This window comes from Molothrus ater, chromosome 11, assembly GCF_012460135.2.
Source record: "Molothrus ater isolate BHLD 08-10-18 breed brown headed cowbird chromosome 11, BPBGC_Mater_1.1, whole genome shotgun sequence".
Taxonomy (NCBI): domain Eukaryota; kingdom Metazoa; phylum Chordata; class Aves; order Passeriformes; family Icteridae; genus Molothrus; species Molothrus ater.
In genome coordinates, this window is record NC_050488.2 from 2,734,723 (window position 1) to 2,759,133 (window position 24,411).

At 39.5% G+C, this 24,411-nt stretch overlaps 1 protein-coding gene across 1 annotated transcript in view; it reads right to left on the reverse strand.

The window, feature by feature from the left end:
* Positions 1-437: 437 nt before the first annotated feature.
* The window catches only part of ATG7 (autophagy related 7), an 80,806-nt gene continuing 56,832 nt past the window's right edge, over positions 438-24,411 (reverse strand). The window contains exon 18 of the mRNA XM_054516056.1: positions 438-2,533. Within this exon, the coding sequence (XP_054372031.1) occupies positions 2,501-2,533 (33 nt within the window). The 3' untranslated portion in view covers positions 438-2,500. The remainder of the gene's footprint in view (positions 2,534-24,411) is intronic.

The following is a 24,411-nucleotide window of genomic DNA, read 5'->3' on the forward strand; positions in this document are numbered from 1 at the left end:
AGACATGGAAGCTTCCCTTCCTTCCTTCCTTCCTTCCTTCCTTCCTTCCTTCCTTCCTTCCTTCCTTCCTTCCTTCCTTCCTTCCTTCCTTCCTTCCTTCCTTCCTTCCTTCCTTCCTTCCTTCCTTCCTTCCTTCCTTCCTTCCTTCCTTCCTTCCTTCCTTCCTTCCTTCCTTCCTTCCTTCCTTCCTTCCTTCCTTCCTTCCTTCCTTCCTTCCTTCCTTCCTTCCTTCCTTCCTTCCTTCCTTCCTTCCTTCCTTCCTTCCTTCCTTCCTTCCTTCCTTCCTTCCTTCCTTCCTTCCTTCCTTCCTTCCTTCCTTCCTTCCTTCCTTCCTTCCTTCCTTCCTTCCTTCCTTCCTTCCTTCCTTCCTTCCTTCCTTCCTTCCTTCCTTCCTTCCTTCCTTCCTTCCTTCCTTCCTTCCTTCCTTCCTTCCTTCCTTCCCAGTGAGGAAACAATCCCAGCAGCTCTGCTGGAACAGGAACAGTTCTGGGCCAGGAGGACCAATCCAATCTTTGGGTGAGACAAGGGGAGATGCTGCAGGCAGAGTGAGGAGTTTCTGCAATGAGGGGAGCACGTGGGTGGCACAGAGGCCAGGCTGGCAGAGCTGGTGGCACTGCAGTGGCCCGGGGAGGACGCCTGGCACTAACCCTGAACCCTCCCAGGCTGAGCTTCAGGGTCTCCAAACAATCATCAGTGTGCACCAGGCTCAGAAAGATCTGCAGCTTTCAAGTCTCAGATAAGCCCAAAGGGCAGAGCCATTTACACTCCACGCTCAGCAGCTCCCAAAGATACAAAAAGCAGATTATTCCCTTCAAACTCTCCTGGCACCAACTCGTGGCTCCAGCTGGACTCTGGCATGGTTAAAAAAAAAATGCTTTAAAATTGCACATTTCAGGGTTTCAGTCTCAGTCTTCAGTGCCTGACCACCCAGAGATGATTTGCTCTGATTACCAGCTCAAATATCTTGCATTCATATATATTTTCATATTTTCACTTTTATATTTCACTTACCTAAACCAGACATTCCCCTAGGTAAGAAATCATGTAAATAGAATGATTATGATAATAAATAAATAGAAATAATAGCTATTTTAGACAATAATAGCTATTTTAGACAATAATGGCTATTTTAGACAATAATGGCTATTTTAGACACTTGGTGCAAACTTCAGCAGGTTTCAATAAATCTTTTCTGATCAGAGGATGGGAGTTGCATATTCTTGACCTGACTGAACTTGTTCTGATGAGAGAGAATGTGGGAAATTCTCTATAAAATAAAAATCTTCACAGCTTATGTTAAGGAAGGAACTAAAATAATTGGATTGACTAATTAATTCTCATAATATATCTGGGAAATAGAGGCTTCTTGGTAGATAAAGTGATTTGCATTTTTTCCAAGTGAGTTAACTCATAAACCCCACAATATAAAGCTATGAAAGGAATTTCAAATTTCCTTTTAAAACCTATTCCAAGACCAATAGATTCACTTTCAACTTTGCAATAAAATGTACTTTGAGATTTTAAAACTCCATTTTTCTCAAGCTATTTTTTTAAACTCAAGGATTCTCCAACTCTTGTTTTTTGCTTATGAAGCCACTTGAAAAAATTCAACCAACCAAAAAGGAAAAGAGAATTGCTCTTTTTGAACACCTGCAGGGTTCTGCATGACCACACCCAAGAACAGATTTCTCATTTCACTGAAGCATTTCCCCACAGCCTTTGACTGAATCAATGACCCACCACCTCCTAAAGTGATTTTTTACCATAGAACAGAGACTTCTCTGAGCTTCAGGGGAGCCTAAGCATGATATGAATGCATGTTGGTCTTTCCTGGGCAAAAACCAGTCAAAGCACTTTGTTTCCATAGCATGAAAAGATGGGATCTTCACAGGGAATAACAACAACTCCGTGGACACATCCAGAACAACTGCGCCCGAAATTCAGGTTTGCAAATGATTCCTGTGGTGGAGGCAGCAAGTTCAGCTCCTTCCCCACTCCTCCCCACCTTTAAACATTGAATTTAACTCCCAAGAGCAGAAAATGCTCAATCTTCACCAATTGCAACTGAAGTGGCCCAAATCTGAGGGAGATGAAAAAAGCCATTCAGAAATGCTGCTTGGACATGGCCACTGAGAAGCAAAATAAAACCTGGCCCAAACAAACCACCCAAAGTTACTTCAGCAGCATTTTTTTATATGTAAGCCATATTTAGAAGCTTAAAAAAAAAAAACACAGAAAAAAGAGAGACCAGGTTTAAACACAAGCCCATTGCTGCAGTTATTTACACAATAAAAATGAAAACATGGTGAGTTCTGTCCCTCAGAGCAGAACTGCTTTTGCAGAGAGGTTATTCATGGCAGGAGGTGGGTTCTGTTTGTTTGTCTTTCCAGCAGCCGGGAGGGGTGAGCAATCATTAACTCCTCCAAGCAGAGATAAAAGGCAGGGCTGCACTCCAGAGCATCCTCCTCCTCCTCCTCCTCCTCCTCAGCAGCACCTGATTTCAAACCGTTTCATCATCACTCATGTCCCAGATCTGCAACAAAAAAAAGCGATTTTAGCTTGTGCACTTGAAACATGCTCTTAAAACACTCTGAAAAATTCACATTGCTGGTTAAAAGCAATAATAAATAGCATTTTATGAACTGCTGACTAGCACCAATGGAGCATTACAGAAAATTCAGTATTTTTATCTTTTGTTACCAACCACACACCAACAATTATTTGTCATCTTGGGGTATTTTTAACATCTACTTTTCAGCATTTGTCACTTTGGTTATTTGGTATTTATTACCACTTAAAGATAATAAATAAATGTGGCTAACTGATATTTATTATCATTTACAGATAATAATTCAATGTGGCTATTTGCTATTTCTTATCATTTAAAGTAAGGGGTTTTTTGTAATCTTGGGGGTATTTTTAACATCTACTTTTCAGCATTTGTCACTTTGGTTATTTGGTATTTATTATCATTTACAGAAAAGAAATCAATTTGTTATTTGCTATTTATTGTCATTTACAGATAATAAATCAATGTGGCTCCCTGCTATCTAGTATCACTTACAGATAATAAAAAAATGTGTCTCTTTGCTATTTATTATCATTTATAGTAAGATTTTTTTGTAATCTTGGGGGTATTTTTAACATCTTTTCAATGTTTGTCACTTTGGCTATTTGGTATTTATTACCATTTAAAGATAATAAATAAATGTGGTTATTTGCTATTTCTTATCATTTAAAGTAAGGTTTTTTGGTAATCTTGGGGGTATTTTTAACATCTATTTTCAGCATTTGTCACTTTGGTTATTTGCTATTTATTGTCATTTACAGATAATAAATGAATCAATGTGGCTATTTGGTATTTATTATCATTTACAGTTTGGCATTGGCACACACTTCATGTGAATAATCACTTCTAATAAACAGCTTATTTTACTAAACATTGCAGAGAAATTCTAGACATTGATGAAGAATTAATTGGTCATTTTCCACCTAGATATTAGGTCTCATAAACAGCATCTGAAGGACAAGAAGTGATGTGGAAATTTGTACCTTTTTACTGCTTAAAGAGGAATTAAACTACACCTTTTTTTTCCTGCTGTATAATATCATTGTACTTTTATTTTCTGACTTGCCCTTGCCCAGTAAATGGTTCTAGAGTGGGGGAAAAATGAATATTTTCCCAGAATGTCCAGGTGTCCTTTGAACATACTGAGGTGCAGGGGTGAAAATTCCCACCAGGGATTTGTGGAGCTCTCTGGGGGGAGAAAATATTCTCATTATATCCTCCAAGCTTTTCCTTCCTGAGAAACAGGGATGCTCCCAAAACACCTTTTCTGATATTTCAGAGGTTTAGCTCGTGGCAAAGCTCCTCTTTGCACCTGGACTAACGTGGGCATTGAGCCTGGAGCTGGATTGAATCCCAACAACAGCAAGTTTATGATACACAAAACTGCAGTTGTGGCTGGGAACATTTCAAACTTGCCCAAATGATCTGCAACACTTGTGGAGTGCTGCAGATGACACATGACAAGTGGTTTGGAGCAGAAGCACAAAAATGCCATTTTTCCAGAGCCCACAGCCCCCAGAAATGCCTGGCCAAAGGAGCAGCAGCATTTCTGTGTCTCAGGGGAAATAAAACTCAGCAACTCTGCTCCAAAACACAACTTGTGTGCTGGCATCCAGAGCCAGCTGAGTTATTCTCTCATTTCACATCCTGGCCACTAAAATCTCTCCAAGCCCCTGGCAGCAGAGCTCTTTAGGCTGTAAATTCTTCAGGGCACAAAGCAGGGTTTTACATGCACCCAGTGCCTGGGACAATGGGGCACTGTTCTCACTGCAGTGGGCAGACAAATAAAAAATACAAATAAACCCCTTTTCTACACAGGCAACAATGCCTATTGACCTACAGCTTTAATAAACCCTCAGAGGGGGAAAAAAATAATGGACTACTTCTGGAATTGAAAAATGTTCTGAAAAATCGCTTCCAATCCAACCTGGGGAAAGAAATAAAATGAAATATTTCTCTGCTGTGGAAAAGGAAAACTGTGAATGGCAAGGTTTTCTCCGTTCCTAGAAGAGGCACAAAATGGTGGTGTAAATCCTTATGGAAAATGCTGAGGAACAGTTTGTTTACAGAAGGAAAAAAAGAGTTTTCATCCTGCCCTAGATGAGCAGCTCGGAGCCTGCCAAGGCAAACACAAATGTCCAGCTCGCCAGGCAGGGTCAAGGATGTGGAAAAGAAATACAAAAAACCAAATCTTTAAATAGAGTTTAGGGTATGATTCAAAGCAGAAATCCCAAGTTCAGACAGTTCCCCTAGGCCTGAAAACAAAGCAGGACTGACAAGGAAACTCTCTCCTGTCCAAGGCTCAGCTCTCTTCTAGGAGGCTCTGAACAAAAAGGAGGCTTTGAACAAAAATATTCACAAAAACGCTGAAAATGAGGTTCACAGGTACTTAACCAACACTCAAACACCCTGGGTTGAGGAGGATGATTTTTAAATATTTGAAAGTATTTTCTCTCCAGGAGAACAGAGCTTTATGAGCCCGTTTACACTTCATGCAGTCCCAGAACCATTAAACCATAGAATGGCTTGGGTTGAAAGGGACTTAAAGCTGATTTTATTCCATGGGCAGGGACACCTTCCACTATCCCAAACTGCCCCAACCCAAATCCAACCTGGCCTTGGACACTTCCAAAATTCCAGCACAGCATTTTCTATGATTTAGAAACAATCAGGATTTTTAATGAAAAGAGAATGAGTCAATTAAATTAATATCTATTTAAGTAAATATAAATATATTTCTATTTAATTAAGTAAATATAAATATAAATATAAATATAAATATAAATATAAATATAAATATAAATATAAATATAAATATAAATATAAATATAAATAATAGACATAATACATAACAGTACATAATATAGAATGTAGAATATAGAATATATATAATATAATATATAAATAATATATACAATATATACAATAACATAACATATAATATAAATAATAAATAATAATATAATTATATATTTTTATATAACATAATATATGATAATAATATAATATAATATAATATAATATAATATAATATAATATAATATAATATAATATAATATAATATAATATAATATAATATAATATAATATAATATAATATATAATATATTTAAATATAAGTATAAATATAATTAAATAAAATAAATTCAATTTATATTTAATATAAATTAAATATATCTAACACATAGATATAGAGATATCTTAACAAAGTACACGCAGAGGGAAGAGGAAAACCCAAAACAAAGGAGAAGAATTCAATGCAGAAGTTAACAATTGCAAATTGGCTTCAAGAAAACAAACTCCATGGGATTGTGCAAAGGAAGTGGTGTGAAACACTGACAGCTGAATTATCACAGGCTCCTGACCAAGAGCAATAGATGTTTTCAAAAATGATGTGCAAACTTTAATAGATGATGACTGTGCAAACTCTGGGGATGACTTCAAAAGAGTGAACCTTTTAAGAGAGGAAATGAAATACAGAAAGCCAAGAAAGGCACTGTGTGAAATAACTGTCCAAAGAGTCTGGTTTGGGTTTGAATGATGTGAATTTGGATTTTTTTCACATCTCCTCTGTCCTGCAGCACACCTGCTCTTATGTGTACTATCAAAAAATTGATAGTACAGATATAAAGCAAACCCAACCCAGCTCCAGAGCCACAATTCCCACTGATTTCCCACAGCTCCAGACTGCATTTTCTGTAAATCCAATGGAATTGAGAGTCTTGCATGTCCTTCCTAGCACAGGAACACCTGCAAATTGAATTTCCACAACAACAGCTCCAAAACTGCTGCTCACCCAGCCAGGCTGTGCATCTTCCAATTAACATCTGTGATTCAACCAGATAATGATTGTTTATCTTCTAAATAAACTTGCAAGAATAGAAATGGACCTTGAGGGCATTCTGAGAAGTTCCTTGCCCCCAAAGTGCCAAGCAAGCAAGCCAGCCCCACATGTGCTGTTTTCTACACACAAATGAGGTGAATTTACAGACACATGGAGCAAACCATGCTGCTCAGAAGGACCTGGAGGAGATTGGGTTATGCAAACCACAGGGTTTGCTGTGCTGTGAATGCTTCACAGATGGTGGGGAGTAGAGAGTAAAATCCTAAAGGCTGCAAATGCAATGTGTCACCAATCAAACAGCACAGCTGAGGCTCACGTGAGGCTTCACTGAGTACGAATCACCAAATCTCACTCTGGGATTTAGAAACAATCAGGATGTTTAATGAAAAGAGAACACATTCCAGCAACTTGTTGCTACTTTACAGCAATAAAAGGTGAATTTTTTGATGGACAGGAGGTAAATCATGTTCTAGCTCTGTGCTTTACCACACAGAGGACACATCAGGATTCTGGCAGCCTAAATCACTTTGCAGTGAGGATCTCTGGCACAAGTGGATCCTGTGCCACACAGGATCCAGACCTGGTCTCACCCAGCCAGGCTTTGTTATTTTCCCATTTTATGGCTCCTCCTCTGGCTGCCTGCAGCTGCAGAATGCCCTCCAGCAAGGATCCACTTGTGCTCCCAGACCTCATCCTTCAGTCATTGCCCAAGTTTTTTGTCAAAACTACCTTTTAGCTTCCTCTAATGCAGCTACACCCAGAATCAGGCCACAATCTGAATATTTGCCTATCACATATTTCATCCTGACACATCAATTCCAAACTGAAACATACGGAAATTAACCTTAAAAAAAAAAAAATCAAATCCAAGGCTTATAAAAACTGCATTTCTTTCTTCAAGCTCTCTATTGAAGCAGCAGGTGCAGAAAAGGATGGATAAATTCTCCAGATCCCTGCACACAGGGGCCCTATCCCAGCTGGCTGACAAATCCCTGGCCTCCCTTGTGCCCCCACAAATTCTCTTTCTCTGCCTCTGCCCCTCAGCCTTCCCTTCACTATCTTGCAATAAAATCAATTCCATCAGCCTTGCACATTTATTTTTTTGTTTTTTTTTTCAATGCTGGTGGCCTTGGCTGCTGCTTGTTTTGCCCTTCCAGCCTTTCCAAAATTCTGAATTTTCAGCCCACAGCCCCAGCTTGCAAGGTCAGGGTGATGGGGATTCTCATTTCAATCTCAGCAAACAGCAACTCTTCTACAGGTTCCTCTTGTGTAATTTTTTTAAAAATCCATGTACAACACTTAAAAGCACAGAATGGTTTGGGTTGGAAGGGATCTTAAAGCCTAAATGTCTTGTACAACTGGTATCTGAAGGGCTTTGAAAGCTGCTTTTAAGAACAAACCAGAAAAAGGCAAGTAAACAGCACAGAAAATATTTATTTACAAATAAACCTTTAGCTAGAAAGCCTTTGAATATCTCCAGTAGCACCAAGCACTAATTTATCCCTCCTGGGTTCAGAGCAGTTTTCCCAGGTATTCATAGAAAAGGACATGAAAACATTCACAAAAAGGATTTTTTTTGGTCGCCACTAACAATTCATGAAACAATACCAAAAAAAAAGAGAAACAAACAGAAATGCACACGGGGGCTTTTCTGGTATAAAAGTGGCCCAGACAGATTTCCTTCCATTGTTCCTTTTTTATGAGGGAAGAAAAGTCCCAAAGCACAGCAGCAGCAAACACAAACCCCATTTCTCTCCTGGCTTTGGGCTGGAAAGGGAATTTTTCAGGGCACAGCACTGGAGCTGCTGCAAGGCCTCCAAGAGGAGACTTTCTAATTACTTTATTTGATAAGAATATCAAATCTTATTTAATTTCTATTACCAAGCCTTTTCTTCAGGCTCTTCAAAACTGCAAACAAGTGGGAAAATAAATAAACAAATAAATAAACACACCCCCAAGCATGCTGGATGATGCCATTATTCTGTTTTGGGTGGGATTTTGAACTTCATTTTGCTACCACCAACAGGCAGCTGTCCAAGGACAAGGTGTGCCTGAAGGAAGCCACAATTAATGGAAATTTTGTCAAAGGAATGATTAAATCTGATAGAAAGCCTTTGACAGAAATGAAAATAAAACATTGTAGTATTGAATAGTGTATGTTTGAATTCTTTTATCACCTTCCCCCTTGGATGTGCCCAGGTTTGACATTAAAAATAAAACTCTAAGTTTATATTGATCATATTTATGAGTCCTGCACAAAAATTGATAATACAGATATAAAGGCAAATTTCCTTTCAAGGCTTGTACAGGAAATGTGGATTGGATACATAAATGGATCTCAGAATAATGAAACCATTTCTACACCTGAATTTCTACACCTACATTTGAATTTGCTGTAAATCCAGAATTTGCCACGTCCCACTGCATTTTTTAACCCCCAGGTGATGCAAAACTGCCTCTAAAAGAGCTTCCAGATGATAAAAATCAAACATTTGGTAATTAGTGATTAAAAAGGAGCAGCAGATGAACTCCACAACTGACCTGAATGAACAATGCAGAATGAACAATGCAGAAATAATGAAGAGATTCTAAAAGATGGGACCTGAGGGACACTCAGTGCTCTAAGGGGCCCAGAGTCCCTGAGCTCCAGGACACCTCTGGAAATCATTTCTGGAAATCATTTCTGGAAATCAAATCTGGAAATCCTGAGCTCCAGGACACCTCTGGAAATCATTTCTGCGCACCCTTCACCCAAAGCAGGGCCCAGAGCCTCAGGGTGTTCAGCTCCTGTCACAGAACCACCCCAAATTCCACAATGGTTTGTCCAGTTTGGAGTTTTAACAATTCTGAGCTTTCCCAGCCTCTCCAAGAGCCCTGCTCCAGTGTTTTTACATCCAAACACAAGATTAAACCATCTCTTGAAACAAGGCTCATCCTGGTGAAATTAGCCCACAGCTACCAGAAATCCATAAATATTTATCATTTTATCATCATCATCCTCACCATCATCATCCTCACAATGCTTCTTCACAGCCCCTGACAGAGCAACACCCTCCTGGCACGACCAATCTTCCCAACAGCTTAAAGATGATGAAATCTGGAGTTGTGTTCACCTCAGAGCAGCTAATTCTCATTTATTCCAGGAATTTCATGGAATTGAGATTTTGGGTGGGAGAAGGAACTTGGGTTGACATTTTGAAATCAGATCATCAGGGAGAACTGGGCAAATCTTCCTCTTTGCAAAAAACTCCTCCTCCTTGGATTTGATGTTTTTTTTAAGGTTAATTTCTGTATGTTTAAGTTTGGAATGGATGTGTCAGGATGAAATATTTGATAGGTAAATATTCAGATTGTGGCCTGATTCTGGAATTCTGTTCACCTCAGAGCAGCCAATTCTCGTTTATTCCAGGAACTGCCACTGGCTGGCCAGGCAGGGCACACTGGGGGAGGAACCATCCTTCAGCCTTCATGGAATTGAGATTTTGGGTGGGAGAAGGAACTTGGGTTGACATTTTTAAATCAGATCATCAGGGAGAACTGGGCAAATCTTCCTCTTTGCAAAAAACTCCTCCTCCTTGGATTTGATGTTTTTTTTTTTTAAGGTTAATTTCTGTATGTTTAAGTTTGGAATGGACGTGTCAGGATGAAATATTTGATAGGTAAATATTCAGATTGTGGCTTGATTCTGGGTATAGCTGCATTGGAGGAAGTTAGAAGGTCTTTCTTAAAAAATTCTACAAGGGGGAAAAAAAAATCACAGAAATCCTCGAGGGTTTAGTGACTGATGGGAGAGCACAGATCATTTGCAGATGAGACAGAGATCCCATGGCAATAAAAAGCATTATTGGAAGGTCACCTAACCCAGATATGAGTCAAATTTCAGCATTTTCCTGTTTGATCAATCCCACTCCATCCTCACCAATTGTAGTTGGCAAACACAAGCCAAATATACATTATTCTGAATAATTCCAACCCCAACAACAGGGATCCTTCTCAGCTCAATTCCCACTGTCAGAAAGGAACATTTGGCAGGAAAAATGAGCACATGTCCCACATGCAGTTGTGTCATCTTACATGAGAATTTTGTGCACAGCTTTGGTATCACCCAACTCCCCCTCATGCACTGTCTGTAACACATCAGGAACAGAAAACTTGAAATGCAATCAAAATATGAATTCATGAAAACTTGGATTTACCCAGTGACCTCACTAATCTCATCATTGCTTCCATGGAGATCCATGTGGTGTGTACACAACATTTCTATCTTGTGGGGGAGGCAGAAGAAGGTGGGGAAAACTTCCTCCTCTCTCCTGTTTTACAGGAGAAATGCTCTTCATATAGTTAGAAATAAAATAATTTCTGAAAATATGACTTGAGGGAATGAAAGAACATGGTTTGCAGTGTTAAATGCTCAGAGGATACTGGATTATCAGATTTATTTCATGTTATATACTTCAGAAACTTAAGGGAGATAAATGCATTTGTTTTAAAATCTTACCAGTTTCCCTCCTGATTTTTCCTGTCACTATTCCCATCAGCTTTATCAAAATAAATATTACTCAGAAAATTGCAAGTTGCTGGTATAAAAGCTCAAAGAGGAAAAAAACACAGTAATTAAAGGTAAGGTAATGATGTTCTAGAAATAGAACAGGTAGATCAGGTTTCTGGGTTGGTTTGGTTACAAATGGACAGAAAAACCTGAAAAAGCAGAAAGTGCCTCAGCAGTGAGAGACCTCTGCGAGCACCTTGCCCTGCTCTGGAAACATTTGCTAGGCCCATGCAATAAATTAACGATAAATTATCAATAAATTATCAATAAATTAACAATAAACTAACAATGAAATAACAATAAACTAACAATAAATTAACAGTACATTATCAATAAATTATCAGTAAATTAACAATCAATTATCAATAAAGTATCAATAAATTAACAGTAAACAACAGAGGCAGCCTCAACTTCACTCAAAACCTTATGTACTGACTTAAAACCATATTTCCAACCCAGATTCTGCTGAAAACCTGGGTCCAGGTATCAGATTTATTCCTGTGGCACTTCAATCAATCCAGCAATGGAACAACCAAGAACTTTGATGAGACTGTGCAGAGATTTTGGGCCTGGAGGCTCTTGCAGGGATCTGGATTCTGCGAGCCCTTTCAGAATTGCTTTTGATTTTCTGACCACAGAATTTCAACATCTGCTGGAATAACAGATTGTCTGCAAGCAGTTGTGTCCTAGCTATCAAATCTTATTTCATTTGAATTTTTCTCCGGACTTGCTGTAACCAAGTGGGTGCCCACTCGCTCTGCTGCTGGTTTTTCATCCCAGGAGCACAGCAATGCTCTCCCAAGCTCCTGAGGGAGGGAGGTGGTCCCTCAGCTCATGTAGACACCGTGCAAGTCCTGGGCACCAAAGGGTGGACATTGCATGACCATGGGTGGTCATTGGTGGCCGTGGTCACCAAGGATGGACACAGATGACCACAGATGACCATGGATGACCACAGATGACCATGGACAACCACAGATGACCATGGATGACCACAGGATGACTCCTCCCAAAGCTGCTGGAAGAGTCCATCACCACCCTGACCCCTTGGTCTCTCTGAGAGTACTGAATTGTTCAGAGACCCCAAACCAAGGCCACCATGCTGCACCTCCTCAGCTGTGCTCAGAGGGACAAACAGCCCCTGGGCAGTGACCCAGCCCTGTGATTCCAGGTTTATTCTGCCCAGCCAGGCTTAGCAGAGCCCAGCTGTGCACCCAGGAGCCCTGGGGCTGTCCCAGCTGTGCCCCAGCAGAGCTCCCAGCTGCTTACAGGGCAAACAGCTTGTTATGGCTCAGAATTCCCTGCTCCCCCATCGGGGGTGGCTTTGATCTTCTGGCCTGTTCTGATTGCAGCTCCAGGAGTTTCTGGCATCACAGAGAACTCCTGAGTGCAGCTGAGAGGGACAGAGTGAAAAGCCACTTTAAAATCTGATTGCAGGCAGCAAACAGAATGAGAGTGGTTTCAAAATGGGAATACAGAGCTGGGATGTTCAATGGGTTGGCCATAAAATTCATCCTAAAACAAACAACAGATCCCCTGTACTATGAGAGCAAACTTCACTTCTCCATGGCCCTAAATCTACATGACCCTAAATGTCTCATTTTTGTCGCTTCACCTCTGCTTCCCCTGCAAAGAAAGAGCTGGAAGACACTTATGAGGTTGTTCTGAATAATTTTGAACAATTAAGAGTTTGAATTCAAGCAGAAAATGGTCAAACACTGCAGGGCCCTCATGGTTATCCCTCTCCTGCTGGGATTCCCAGCAAGATGCACAAGCCAAGGTGATTCCAGGATCCACCAGCATTCAGCAGGGACATAACCCAGAGCACCCACCCAGAACTGCCAATCCTGCTCCTTTTGGTGCCAGGAGGAGCAGGCTCCAGCAGCTCTTGGAGCATGGAATATGCCAGGAGTGACACCTTCACAGGTGCCAAAAAAACCCCCAAACAAACATGTAGAAAAATATAATTTAAAAAAATTATATATTTTTTATATATTAAAAATATAATATATTATACATTTTATATTATTATAATTACTATATATTTGTAGTTTATAGTATATAAATTATATACTTTTATATCTATCTATCTCTCTATCGATAGATACTAAAAATGTACACATATATATATATATTCATTTCCCACCCCCCAAACCAGGTTTATACTCTTTTATTAACATTTAAAATCATATATATTTGTACTTTTTACTATATAAATTATATATTTTAATATCTATCTATATATAGATATTAAAAATTTACACACACACACACACACATATATATATATATATATATATATATATATATATATATACACACACACACTTCCCCCCCCTAAAAAACCCCCTAGTTTATACTCTTTAATAAACATTTAAACTCATATTACACTTCTAGAATTACAGAATCCCAGACTGGTTTGGGTTCAGTGGGACCTCAAAGCCCATCCAGTGCCCCCCCTGCCATGGACAGGGACATTTCCACTGTCCCAGGTGCTCCCAGCCCTGTCCAGCCTGGCCTGGGACACTGCCCGGGATCCCAAATTCAGAACCACCTCATTCCCACCCTGATTCCACACCAAATCTCCACATCCCCTTTCCTGGCCCAATGAAACATTCTTGCAAAATGCCAGTGCTGCATTCAACTGTTGTGTAATGCAGAGACTTCAAAAAAACCCAAACCCCACCCCAAACAGCCCCATAAAGGACGTGTGCCACAAAGCACAGATTTCCCAGGAGCAGGATTCCACCCAAGCATCCTCACTGGCAGCTCAGAACAGGGAATTTTGGATTTTCACACCCCCCTTCTGCAGTAACCTTTCAAGTGCTGCTACTTTAGCACAAAAGTTATTTAAGAGCTGTTATGTACCTCTGATATTTCTCCTCTGGTGTGATAAATAAAAGCATCATTATTCTACTGAAATTCTTTGTTCTATGTAAAATTTTTATCTTGCATCTAAAACCTGAGGTTTTGATTTCTTCCACATCAGGCATGGCTCCTTTTCCCCATTTCATTTTTTAATATGGGTAGCAGAAGACATTTCCTAATGAGCTAAATCTGAATTAGAGACATTCTCCTGTGCCCCTCTGCACAACATTTAATTCAGTTTAGTTGCATTGAGAAGATGAAGCAAAGTTTGCCTTCATCTTTAAAGTCATGAGTTGTTTCTTCCATTTGTAGTGACCAACACCTGGCACAGGCAAATAAATAGATAAAATATTGCAAACACACACACCTGTAATGGAGAGAATAAACTTATTTACAGGGGTGATTTTTACAAATCACAGCTCTATCAGGGCACTCTTTAAGACAAAGCAAGCTTTAAAGCTCACATGTAGTTGACCTAAAGGAATAACATCCTTTGAAAAAGCAATTTCTTCTTTCTCTAAGACAAATTATCAATGCAATATTCATATATATAAATATATATATATTAAATATATATAAATATATAAATATCTATATCTATATCTATATCTATATCTATATATATATCTCGGGTTATTAAACAAGTTAAGCTGTGCTGCCATTATGATGTTACTCAGATGGATCAGTCATATTTGTCATGAAAAACTTAATCCTCCAGTGGGTTTAGCATCTTAACTGAATCTTTTTTATTTTGAAGCTTATTTCTTGCTGGCAGAGGGGGATTGCTATAGGAAAGAGGGGTGGCATTTGTTTTTCATGTGCTGCTCCAGCTGAAAAACCTACACAGCAAATGTAAATATTGAACTCAATGCTGTCTAATTATTTCAATAAAGAAATAATCTATAATTAGTACAAACCCATGCTTTGTAATTCTTGTTGTGAAAGTGGAGATGTTTCTTAGTCCCTAAGGTTTCTGAAGGATGAAAGGAAGCTGTCCTAGTGTGGTGTACTCATTTCCCACTGATCTGATCCTTAAACTTTGTTCAGAGTGAGCTTGGTGATGTGAGGCAGGAGCTGCTCAAGGAAATTTCTGTATCCCTTTGTGCAGCCCCACTAAAATCCCAACAACAACAACAAAAGTTCCACCCCATTAACCAGCAACACCAAAACCCACCCAGCCCTTAACAATCCTATCTCAGGTTTGCATCTGCACGCTTCATTTTCTGGGATGAAGAGCAGGCAGGATTTCAGAGTGGTTCCCAAATCTCCTCCAATGATCAGAGACAAGCAGGGCTGTGAGGGCACAAAGCCCTTTTCAAAATCCCTGTGTGTGTCCAGCCCTGAGGAGGGCTCAGAGGATCCTCCAAAGCTCAGCCTCAGTGCCAGGGCAGCAGGTGATCACCCCATCCAGCATGGAAAACCTCATTTTTGAGGATTTTCACTTCATTGACAACACCCATTTTGCAATGAAACTATATCCCTGAGATACTCAATTATAAAATTATGTATTCTCATTTCTTTCCTACTCTCTTCCCATTAAAAACAACCTCCAAATTTTAGGCTGGAGAAAATGAGAACTTCACTGAAATTAAAGCAGAAATAACCAAGGCAAATAATAAAACCAAGGCATAATAACCCCAAACTAATACTAGATAAACCTTATTTCTGTCTGAGCTTTAATTAGTGATTTCCCTGCTCCTTCTCTCATTAATTATGCAAAAGCTGCCCCTGGGGATGTCCCTGCAGAGCTCCAGACTCACACTCAGGAGTCTCCACAAGAAATAAAAACCTGAGCAGAGCTTCTCAAGGTCTTTCTGTGAGTCATGGTGACAGAAAGCTGCTGTGGCCATGAATAAACAGCTCTGCATTTTCTGAATGTGTTCTCACAAAAAGCAAGACCTGCTTCCAGGGAACCCAAAAATCCAGAGGCTGGCAGTGCAGACCGAGGTGTTGCTTGAAAAATTACAAGTTCTTGAGCAAAACCCCCAATGAAGAGACCATGAACAGCTCAAACATCTGTGCACAAAGTGAAAAACTCCTCTCCCAGCTGGGAGCAAGCTGGAACTTGCATGGGGCCCTGCAAACTCCTTAATTGTTGGGAGCAGACAAAGTCTGTTTAGTCATGTCTGCTCAGGGGGAAGGATATTACAACACATCTGCACTGCCTCTTTCCACACAGGTCAAAGTTGTTTTTCCACCCTTTTATTTCCATCTAAGAACCCCCTCAGCCAGGCTGGCCCCACAGCTGTGCCCAGGAGCTCCCAAGTGAGCAGGGAAAGGACAATCCCCACATGGCTGGAGGGACTTTGGGGAAGAAACAGCTCATGACTTTAAAGATGAAGGCAAACTTTGCTTCATCTTCTCAATGCAACTAAACTGTATTAAATGTTGTGCAGAGGGGCACAGGAGAATGTCTCTAATCCAGATTTAGCTCATTAGGAAATGTCTTCTGCTACCCATATTAAAAAATGAAATGGGGAAAAGGAGCCATGCCTGATGTGGAGGAAATCAAAACCTCAGGTTTTAGATGCAAGATAAAAATTTTATATAGAACAAAGAATTTCAGTAGAATACTGATGCTTTTATTTATCACACCAGAGGAGAAATATCAGAGGTACATACCAGCTCTTAAATAACTTTTGTGCTAAAGTAGCAGCACTTGAAAGGTTACTGCAGAAGGGGGGTGTGAAAATCCAAAATTCCCTGTTCTGAGCTGCCAGTGAGGATGTTTGGGTGGAATCCTGCTCCTGGGAAATCTGTGCTTTGTGGCACATGTCCTTTATGGGGCTGTTTGGGTTTGGGAATTGCTTGCAGAGATCTCCAAACTCGGACAGGAATTCTAATTCCTGTCTTCATTGCTAAAAGGATGGAGCAGGTTGCAGGATTCTTTCTGAAATATCCTAGCAAGGTTTTTATCCACGTTCCAAACCAGCCAACAGCTCTTCCTGCTCCACAAAGCTGGGCTCATGTCCCAAACCCAGCAAAATATTTAATATTAGCTCATTACACACATCATTTGGGTGCTAATTAGCAGAGCACACACATTATTTGGGTGCTAATACATTAGCACACAAATCTTACTGGGTTGGATCTCCTTGGGAGCACAGGATGACCAAAGGTGGACTGATTCTGTTGGAGTTTTTATATTTATATGGAAATATCCTCTCTTCCCTTCAGCTTAATTTTGCATTCTGGAGAATTTTCAGCCTCGCATGTGATACAGACACAATTTATTTTACCAAATTCTTAATTAATATATAAAAATACATTTAATAAATAATTTAAACGTAAACTTCGTCCCTTCTGAACAAAACCTTTGTCTAGGCTTCATGTCTCATTAAAGAACTGAGCAGGATTTATTTTTTTCACAAGTAAAAAACCCTAAAAGTTCAGGTTCAATAAAAGAAATTATTTAGGTCCATCAATGTCTCCAAGTTCTGATCTGGGCAAGTGATAACATCAGTGCCATTGGTTTAGAGACAATTGCTGTTTGCTTTATTTAGAGCAGCCAATCCAAAAGGATTTATCTCCAGACTAGAACTTTTCCCACACCAAGGAGAAATGAAATTCAGATGGAGCCCAAGTACAGAGCAGGGCAAGCACATCCCATTATTTCATTGGGGGAAATCTGGTTTTTCAATTCTGGCACTGCTGCTAACAAAAGAAAGGAGTCAAACCCCAACAAATCACTCAAAAGGCAGCACAAGGAGCGAGTTATTAGAATTATAAAAGTTCATGCAAAGATGAAAAGTGCCATAAAAACTTATGGAAAATTATGCAGTGAGTCAAGGGTTACTAAAAGACAATGGGGAATGGGGTAAGTGTTGGATTTCTTCATGTTTGTAACAGAGCTCAAAGGACATCAGACCAGCAGGATAATGGGATAAAACTTGAGTTATTCACCATGGCACAATTGCACTAATAATGGGAATTTTTGTTACTCGGAGAAAATGGTGGTGCCACTTTGATTTACAGTCCATAAAAAAGGGAAATTAGAAGCATCTCCAGAAAGGGCAGGACCTAAGCAGATGAAATCATGCAGCAGTGAGACTGAAGGATAAACATGTTTAGGTTGTCTGATTATTGCTGACAACTCTCTGAGAAAATGAGTTCAAGGAGATTTATTGGAAGTGTTTCATAGAAACTGAGATGAAAGATTTATAGCCTGGGTCCTAAAATCACTGCAGAGTGGAAGCGTCCTGCAGGAGGAGGAAGGTGTCAGAACACTGCCAGCACTGGGGAACAGAGCTCAAGAGGAGACTGAAATAAAATAAAATAAAATAAAATAAAATAAAATAAAATAAAATAAAATAAAATAAAATAAAATAAAATAAAATAAAATAAAATAATATAAAATAAAAAAATCATTTTTGAAACAAGCTGAGAGTTTGGTCACGAGATGCACAGATCAAAACATGGAGGAGCCTGTGGTGACTGACAACATAAAGGACAAAGGTGCTGGAATGAACAAGTCCCTTGTGCAAAACATGGGTAAATCTGGACCAGAATCTTTGAGAAATACTGGGATATGTGGGAATATTATGATTTTTGAAGTTTGAGAAGTGGATTGAACAAAATAAGTGAATTTTAAATATTGAGATGTATGGGAATATTATGTTTTTTTAAGTTTAAGAAACTAGATTAAACAAAATAAGTCAAACTGAAACCTTGTGATATATGGGGAATGTAATGATTATTGAAGTTTAAGAACTGTATTGAAGAAAATAAGTGAATCTCAAATATTGTGATATGTGGGAACATTATGATTTTTGAAGTATAAGAACCCAATTGAACAAAAGAAGTGAGTTTAAAATATTGTGATATATGGGGAATGTTATGATTTTTGAAGTTTAAGAAACTAGATTAAACAAAAGAAGTGAGTTTTAAATATTGGGATGTATGGGAATATAATGATTTTTGAAGTTTAAGAAACTAGATTGAACAAAAGAAGTGAATCTTAAATATTGTCATATGTGGGAATATTATGATTATTGAAGTTTAAGAACCAGACTAAGCAAGATGGGTCAGTTCTGGCAGCTCTAACAAAGCAGATCACAATTGTTGTGTTCAAGGACTGGTGACCACAAGCTTGTCCCCACCCCAATCTAATAAATAAGTTTTAAATATTGTGAAATGTGGGAATACAATGATTTTTGAAGTTTAAAAATGGATTGAGCAAAATAAGTGACTTAAAAATATTGTGATATATGGGAATATAAGGATTTTTAAAGAATCAGATTAAACAAAATAAGTGAATCTCAAATATTGTGGTATGTAGGAATATTATGATTTTTTTGAAGTATAAGAACTGGATTGAACAAACTAAAAAACAGAAAAACCAGAGTTTTGTGCCACTCTCATCATTGTAAAATATTCCTCCTTCTAATAAATGTAAAACTAAGTGAATCTAAAATATTGTGATATGTGGGAATATAATGATTTTTGAAGTTTAAGAACGAGATTAAATGAGCTGGGTTAATTTTGACAGCTCTAACAAAGCAGATCACAATTGCTGTGCTCAAGGACTGGTGGCCAGATGCCTGACACACCCCAATGTAATATGTGAGTTTTAAATACTGGGATATATGGGAATATTATGATTTTTGACATTTAAAAATCAGACTGAACAAAATAAATGAATCTAAAATATTGTGACATGTGGGAATATAATGATTATTGAAGTTTAAGAGCCAGATTAAATGAGCTGGGTTAATTCTGACAGCTCCAACAAAGCAGATCTCAATTGCTGTGCTCATGGACTGGTGGCCACGAGCCTGCCCCACCCCAGTGAGCTCAGCTGACCAAGCAGGGCAGTTTTTATCACTTGTGACTGATCAAAACCTGCTCCAGACTGCTATTCCCAAAGGGCTGCACGATGGGAATTCCAGCCTCCTGCTGAACCTCGTCCTCCCAAATTGCTTTGTCTGTTTTGGCCTTAGGCTGAGTATTAGAAACGATAAAAGCGCTTCTCTCCAACTCAAAGCTCCAGTGCCAGTGTCAACATGACAGAGTGCTCGTGGCTACGAGGGGAGGAAGGAGGAGAGGGCAGGAGAGAACTCTGCACTCATGCTGGGCAAGTAGGAACAGAATTTCCCTCCCTGGCTGAAGCCCAGGCCTATCCCACCGTATTTTTAACCTTCTCCACGTTGACTCGACTGGAAGAGCTGCTCTGGCAGCAGCTGCAAATCAAACTTGTTGTAATTATTCTTACAACACAAAAATGAAGAAACGTCCCTGGAAACTGTTCTGTGCCTTTGATATGTGTTCAGTGCTCTTTTAATCAGGGCTTGCCTCCTTCAGAGACACTGGAAAGAAACAACCGACCAAGAAATAAAGAGCATTTCTTGAAAGGAAGCCAAAATGCAATGTTTTATGCTGACCTACACACTGGGGTTTTTTTCCCCCCTCAATGAGTGAACAGAAGTTCAGTTTCAGGAGGAGAATACCTTTTTGACAGCACATAAATTAGAATTTGGGACAGACAGACACAACCCCACCACGCTCTAGTGGCTTGTCACGGTTCTCAAGAATCACAGAATATTCTGAGTTGGAAGGGCCCCACAGGAACATCCAAATTACACCCAGATAGGACTTTTCAAATATAATAATTCAAATATAATAATTAAAATCATGACCAAGATCATCAATTTTCAATATAATAATTGAAATCGTGACCAAGATCACAGAATCATAAAGTGGCCTGGGTTGGATGCACACACAAGTGTTTCACCAAGAGCCAGAATAGAAAGTCTGAACAGTCACTTATTTAATGCTGAAGAATTATTCCTCTATCTAAGAAGAAATATTTATAATTGCAGACATTATAAGGACACAGGGAATGTGTTTGAGGAATTTGCAAAATTCAAAGGGAATTCACAACACTGCAAGGCCAATTTGAATTTTTAACTGTTTTGACTCGCACTGTTATTAAATTTTATGAGCAGAAAACACTCTAATAACAAACACAGTCAAAACATCCTGCAGACATGTGCAGGTAAGATTAAATTTAAAATAATACACTTTTTATTTACATGGTGTGCATATCCCTGTGGAACATGGCAAAACTTTCCACAGAGCCCAAAAACAGGACTGTGAATGCAAACCCAGCAAGTTACCTGGGTTATTCCCTTTAAGATTCAAACAAAAATGCAAGATTCTTACCTTGGATTTTTGTTTATGTACAGTAAGCTTCCACAGATTTTATTTATAAACTCTTGCTTGGAATTTTCAATTATTTTATTCTCCACTGCTTCTCCTTTTATGGCCATCTGTTTCTTCCCATATTTTGCCCCAAGGCACATCAGCTGTCTCCACAGCTGAATGAAATTCCCATCTCTGGCTCAAAGGAAAACTTTTTATATTTTGTTTATTTGTTGAACTAAAAAGAAGCCACCCATCAAAAGGAGAAACTTTTGAGTTGGGTCTTGGGATGCTGCACACATCCTCCCCACAAATATCTGTATATTCTGACTTGACAAGAAACTAAGCAGGTTATTCATTATGGGAGATGTAACTATTGTTAGTAATGTTACAACTGCTCCTAAATGTTTTATAATAGAGTTAATTAGTGAAAATTTTCTCTTCAATCCATGATTCTCAAATGGATCATTTCTTCCATGTATTAACTGAGGAGTGAACAGCAACGTGCAGAAGGAAAAAAAATAACGATCTCAATCGGTGCAACTTAAAAAAAAAAAACAACAAACCTGGTGCTTGCTTGGCACAATGCAAGAAAATTCTGTTTAAATTATAAAATTATAAATGGGCATAGCTGCCATCATTGACTCCAAAGAGAAAGTGAGACACAGGAGAGGAGATGGGGAGAATTTGGAAGGAGGAAGTTAACAAAGAGCTATATTTAGGATTTTTATCTAAATTTTCCAGAGAATGTTTTACAGCCAAGAGTCTCAAGATGAAAGAAAAGCTGCTTGGAACAGGAGAAGCATCCAGCTATGAACAGCAAAACAGTTTCCATCAAATCATCTACAAACCCCCCCCAAACCAGCTAAGAGTCACCAATCCCCACCAGATCAGTCCAAAGTCACCAATTCCTACCAAATCAACCCAAAATCCATCAACCCCCACTAGATCAACCCAAAGTCATCCATCCCCACCAAACCAGCCCAAAGTCACCAATCCCCACCACATCAGCCCAAAGTCACCAATCCTCACCAAACCAGCCCAAATCACCAATCCTCACCAAACCAGCCCAAAATCACCAATCCCCACCAGATCTCAGAGCTCACACTCCTCATTTTGGCCTGACCACTCAATCCCCTCCAGTCCCTGTTGAATTTGAGTCCCCGACCCGCCCTGGAGGGCCTGTAAAATGGGAAATGGAGTGGGAAGGTGACCTGGGAGGAATAAACCCCAAACAGAATCCAAGAGCAGTCCCAAAAGTCAAAAGGGAATGGGGATGGCTGAGGATGGAGCTGGGTGCTCAAACAGAGCAAACGAGTGAGCTCCAGCACCCCAGATTTTGCAGCTTTTCCTTTGGCACATCAACATTCTACACCAAGAGGTTGTTTTGCTTTGCCAGCTACTCAGTGCCCCTAATACAAGGGATTTCCTTCCCTACTACAGGGTTATTTCCTTCTCTAATACAAAGTTATTTCCTTCCCTATTACAAGGTTATTTCCTTCTCTTCTAATAGAAGCTATTTCCTTCCCTACTACAAGGCATTTCCTTCTCTATTAAAAGGGATTTTCCACCCTACTACAAGGTTATTTCCTTCCCTACTACAAGGTTATTCCTTCCCTTCTAATAGAAAGTATTTCCTTCCCTAATACAAGGCATTTCCTCCCCTACTAAAATGGACTTCCCGCCCTACTACAAGACATTTCCTCCCTACTACAAGGTTATTTCCTTCTCTACTACAAGATATTTCTCTCCCTACTACAAGGTTATTTACTTCCCTACTACAAGGTATTTCCTTCCCTTCTAATACAAGATTATTTCCTTCTCTACTACAAGGTTATTTCCCTTCCTTACTACAAGGTTATTTCCCTCCCTACTACAAGGCATTTCCCTCCCTAGTACAAGATTATTTCCTTCTCTACTACAAGGTATTTTGCTCCCTAATACAAGGTTATTTCCTTCCCTACTACAAGGCATTTCTTTCTCTACTACAAGGCATTTCCCTCCCTAGTACAAGATTATTTCCTTCTCTACTACAAGGTTATTTCCCTCCCTACTACAAGGTTATTCCCTCCCTACTCCAAGGGATTTCCCTCCCTGCCAACCCTGCTGTGTTTACTCCTTGCCTGCCACTGCTGTAGCACATCCATTGCTCCACACCACCATTCCAGCTGAAAAATCAGATTACAAAGGATTGAAGCAAGCAATCATTTGGACAGTTGGATCACTGAAGGAGTTTTCTTGCTCAGTGCAAGCTGCTACATCCTGACTGCTTAACAACACATCTAAAGAGAGAAAACATCTTTAAAACCAGCTCAACCAGGCTGAGGCCAGGCTCCACGTGCCTCCAGTGATTGGAACACTGAGGAATCACTCACCTCCCTGCAGGTCCTGATTCCTGCCTGTCAAACAAACCCTGCCCAGAACTTCAACAATCATCATAGTCCCACATATCATAATATTTGAGATTTGCTTCTTTTGTTTAATCTGGTTCTTGAACTTGAAAAATCCTAATATTCCCATATTTCACATATCTCCTCCTGCTCAGGAGATAAAAATCACACTGTGTTTTTGGGGACTGAGATCTTCATTCTGCTCCCTTTGAAAGTCAGCCAGAGTTTTGGCATTTATCTCACTGATGAAGGATGGGATCTCAAAGTGTTTGTTCAGCCCTTCTGGAAGGATGCCAACCTTAATAAAATCAATTGAAATGCATTTTAAAGACATGGCCAATCCAAATATTTATTTGCAGCCTCCCAGACACATCCCAGTATCTGGCATTTCTTTTGCAGCTGAAATGCAGGGTGCTGCTGCTTGGCAGAGGCACTGACATGCTCCCCACCTTTTGTGAGCCAAAATTCCTGTTCCTGCAAGCATTCAAACCAGGAGCTTGTAAAGACTCAGCAGCACTGAAACACTGCTCATGTTCCCATCTTCACTCACGGAATAATGTCTTTGATAAATCTGGCCCAGCAAGATTTTAATCCTACTGTTGGAAGAAGTTCATGAACTTAGCAAGGTTTTCCCCTGGAGGAAGAATCCTCCTCAAGATAAGCTATGATATTTATTTTTTCCAAAAATTGCTTCTGTTGCTCCAATGAAAAACAAGAAGGCACAAAAAAAAGCTGAGGGTGTTTTTAGCAATACTTTCTAAGAGTCCTGAGAACTAATTAGGGTGGAAAATAATTTTTTCCATGGTGCTGGTTACCGCCATGCCTTTATATTTTCACCACATACTAAACAATTTGCTGCTTCCCAGGAGTTTTTAGAATCACAGATATAATCAGAAGCTGAGCTGTGAGGACAGCTGAAGGCTTCCAGGGGAAAGAGAAAAGGCAGCAGCACCATTTTCCACACCTGCACAACTTGATGCATTTGCAGAGTGCACAGGTGAAAAGATCAATAAAAGCAAATCCTCAGAACAAGCACTCCAGGGTTCTGAGAG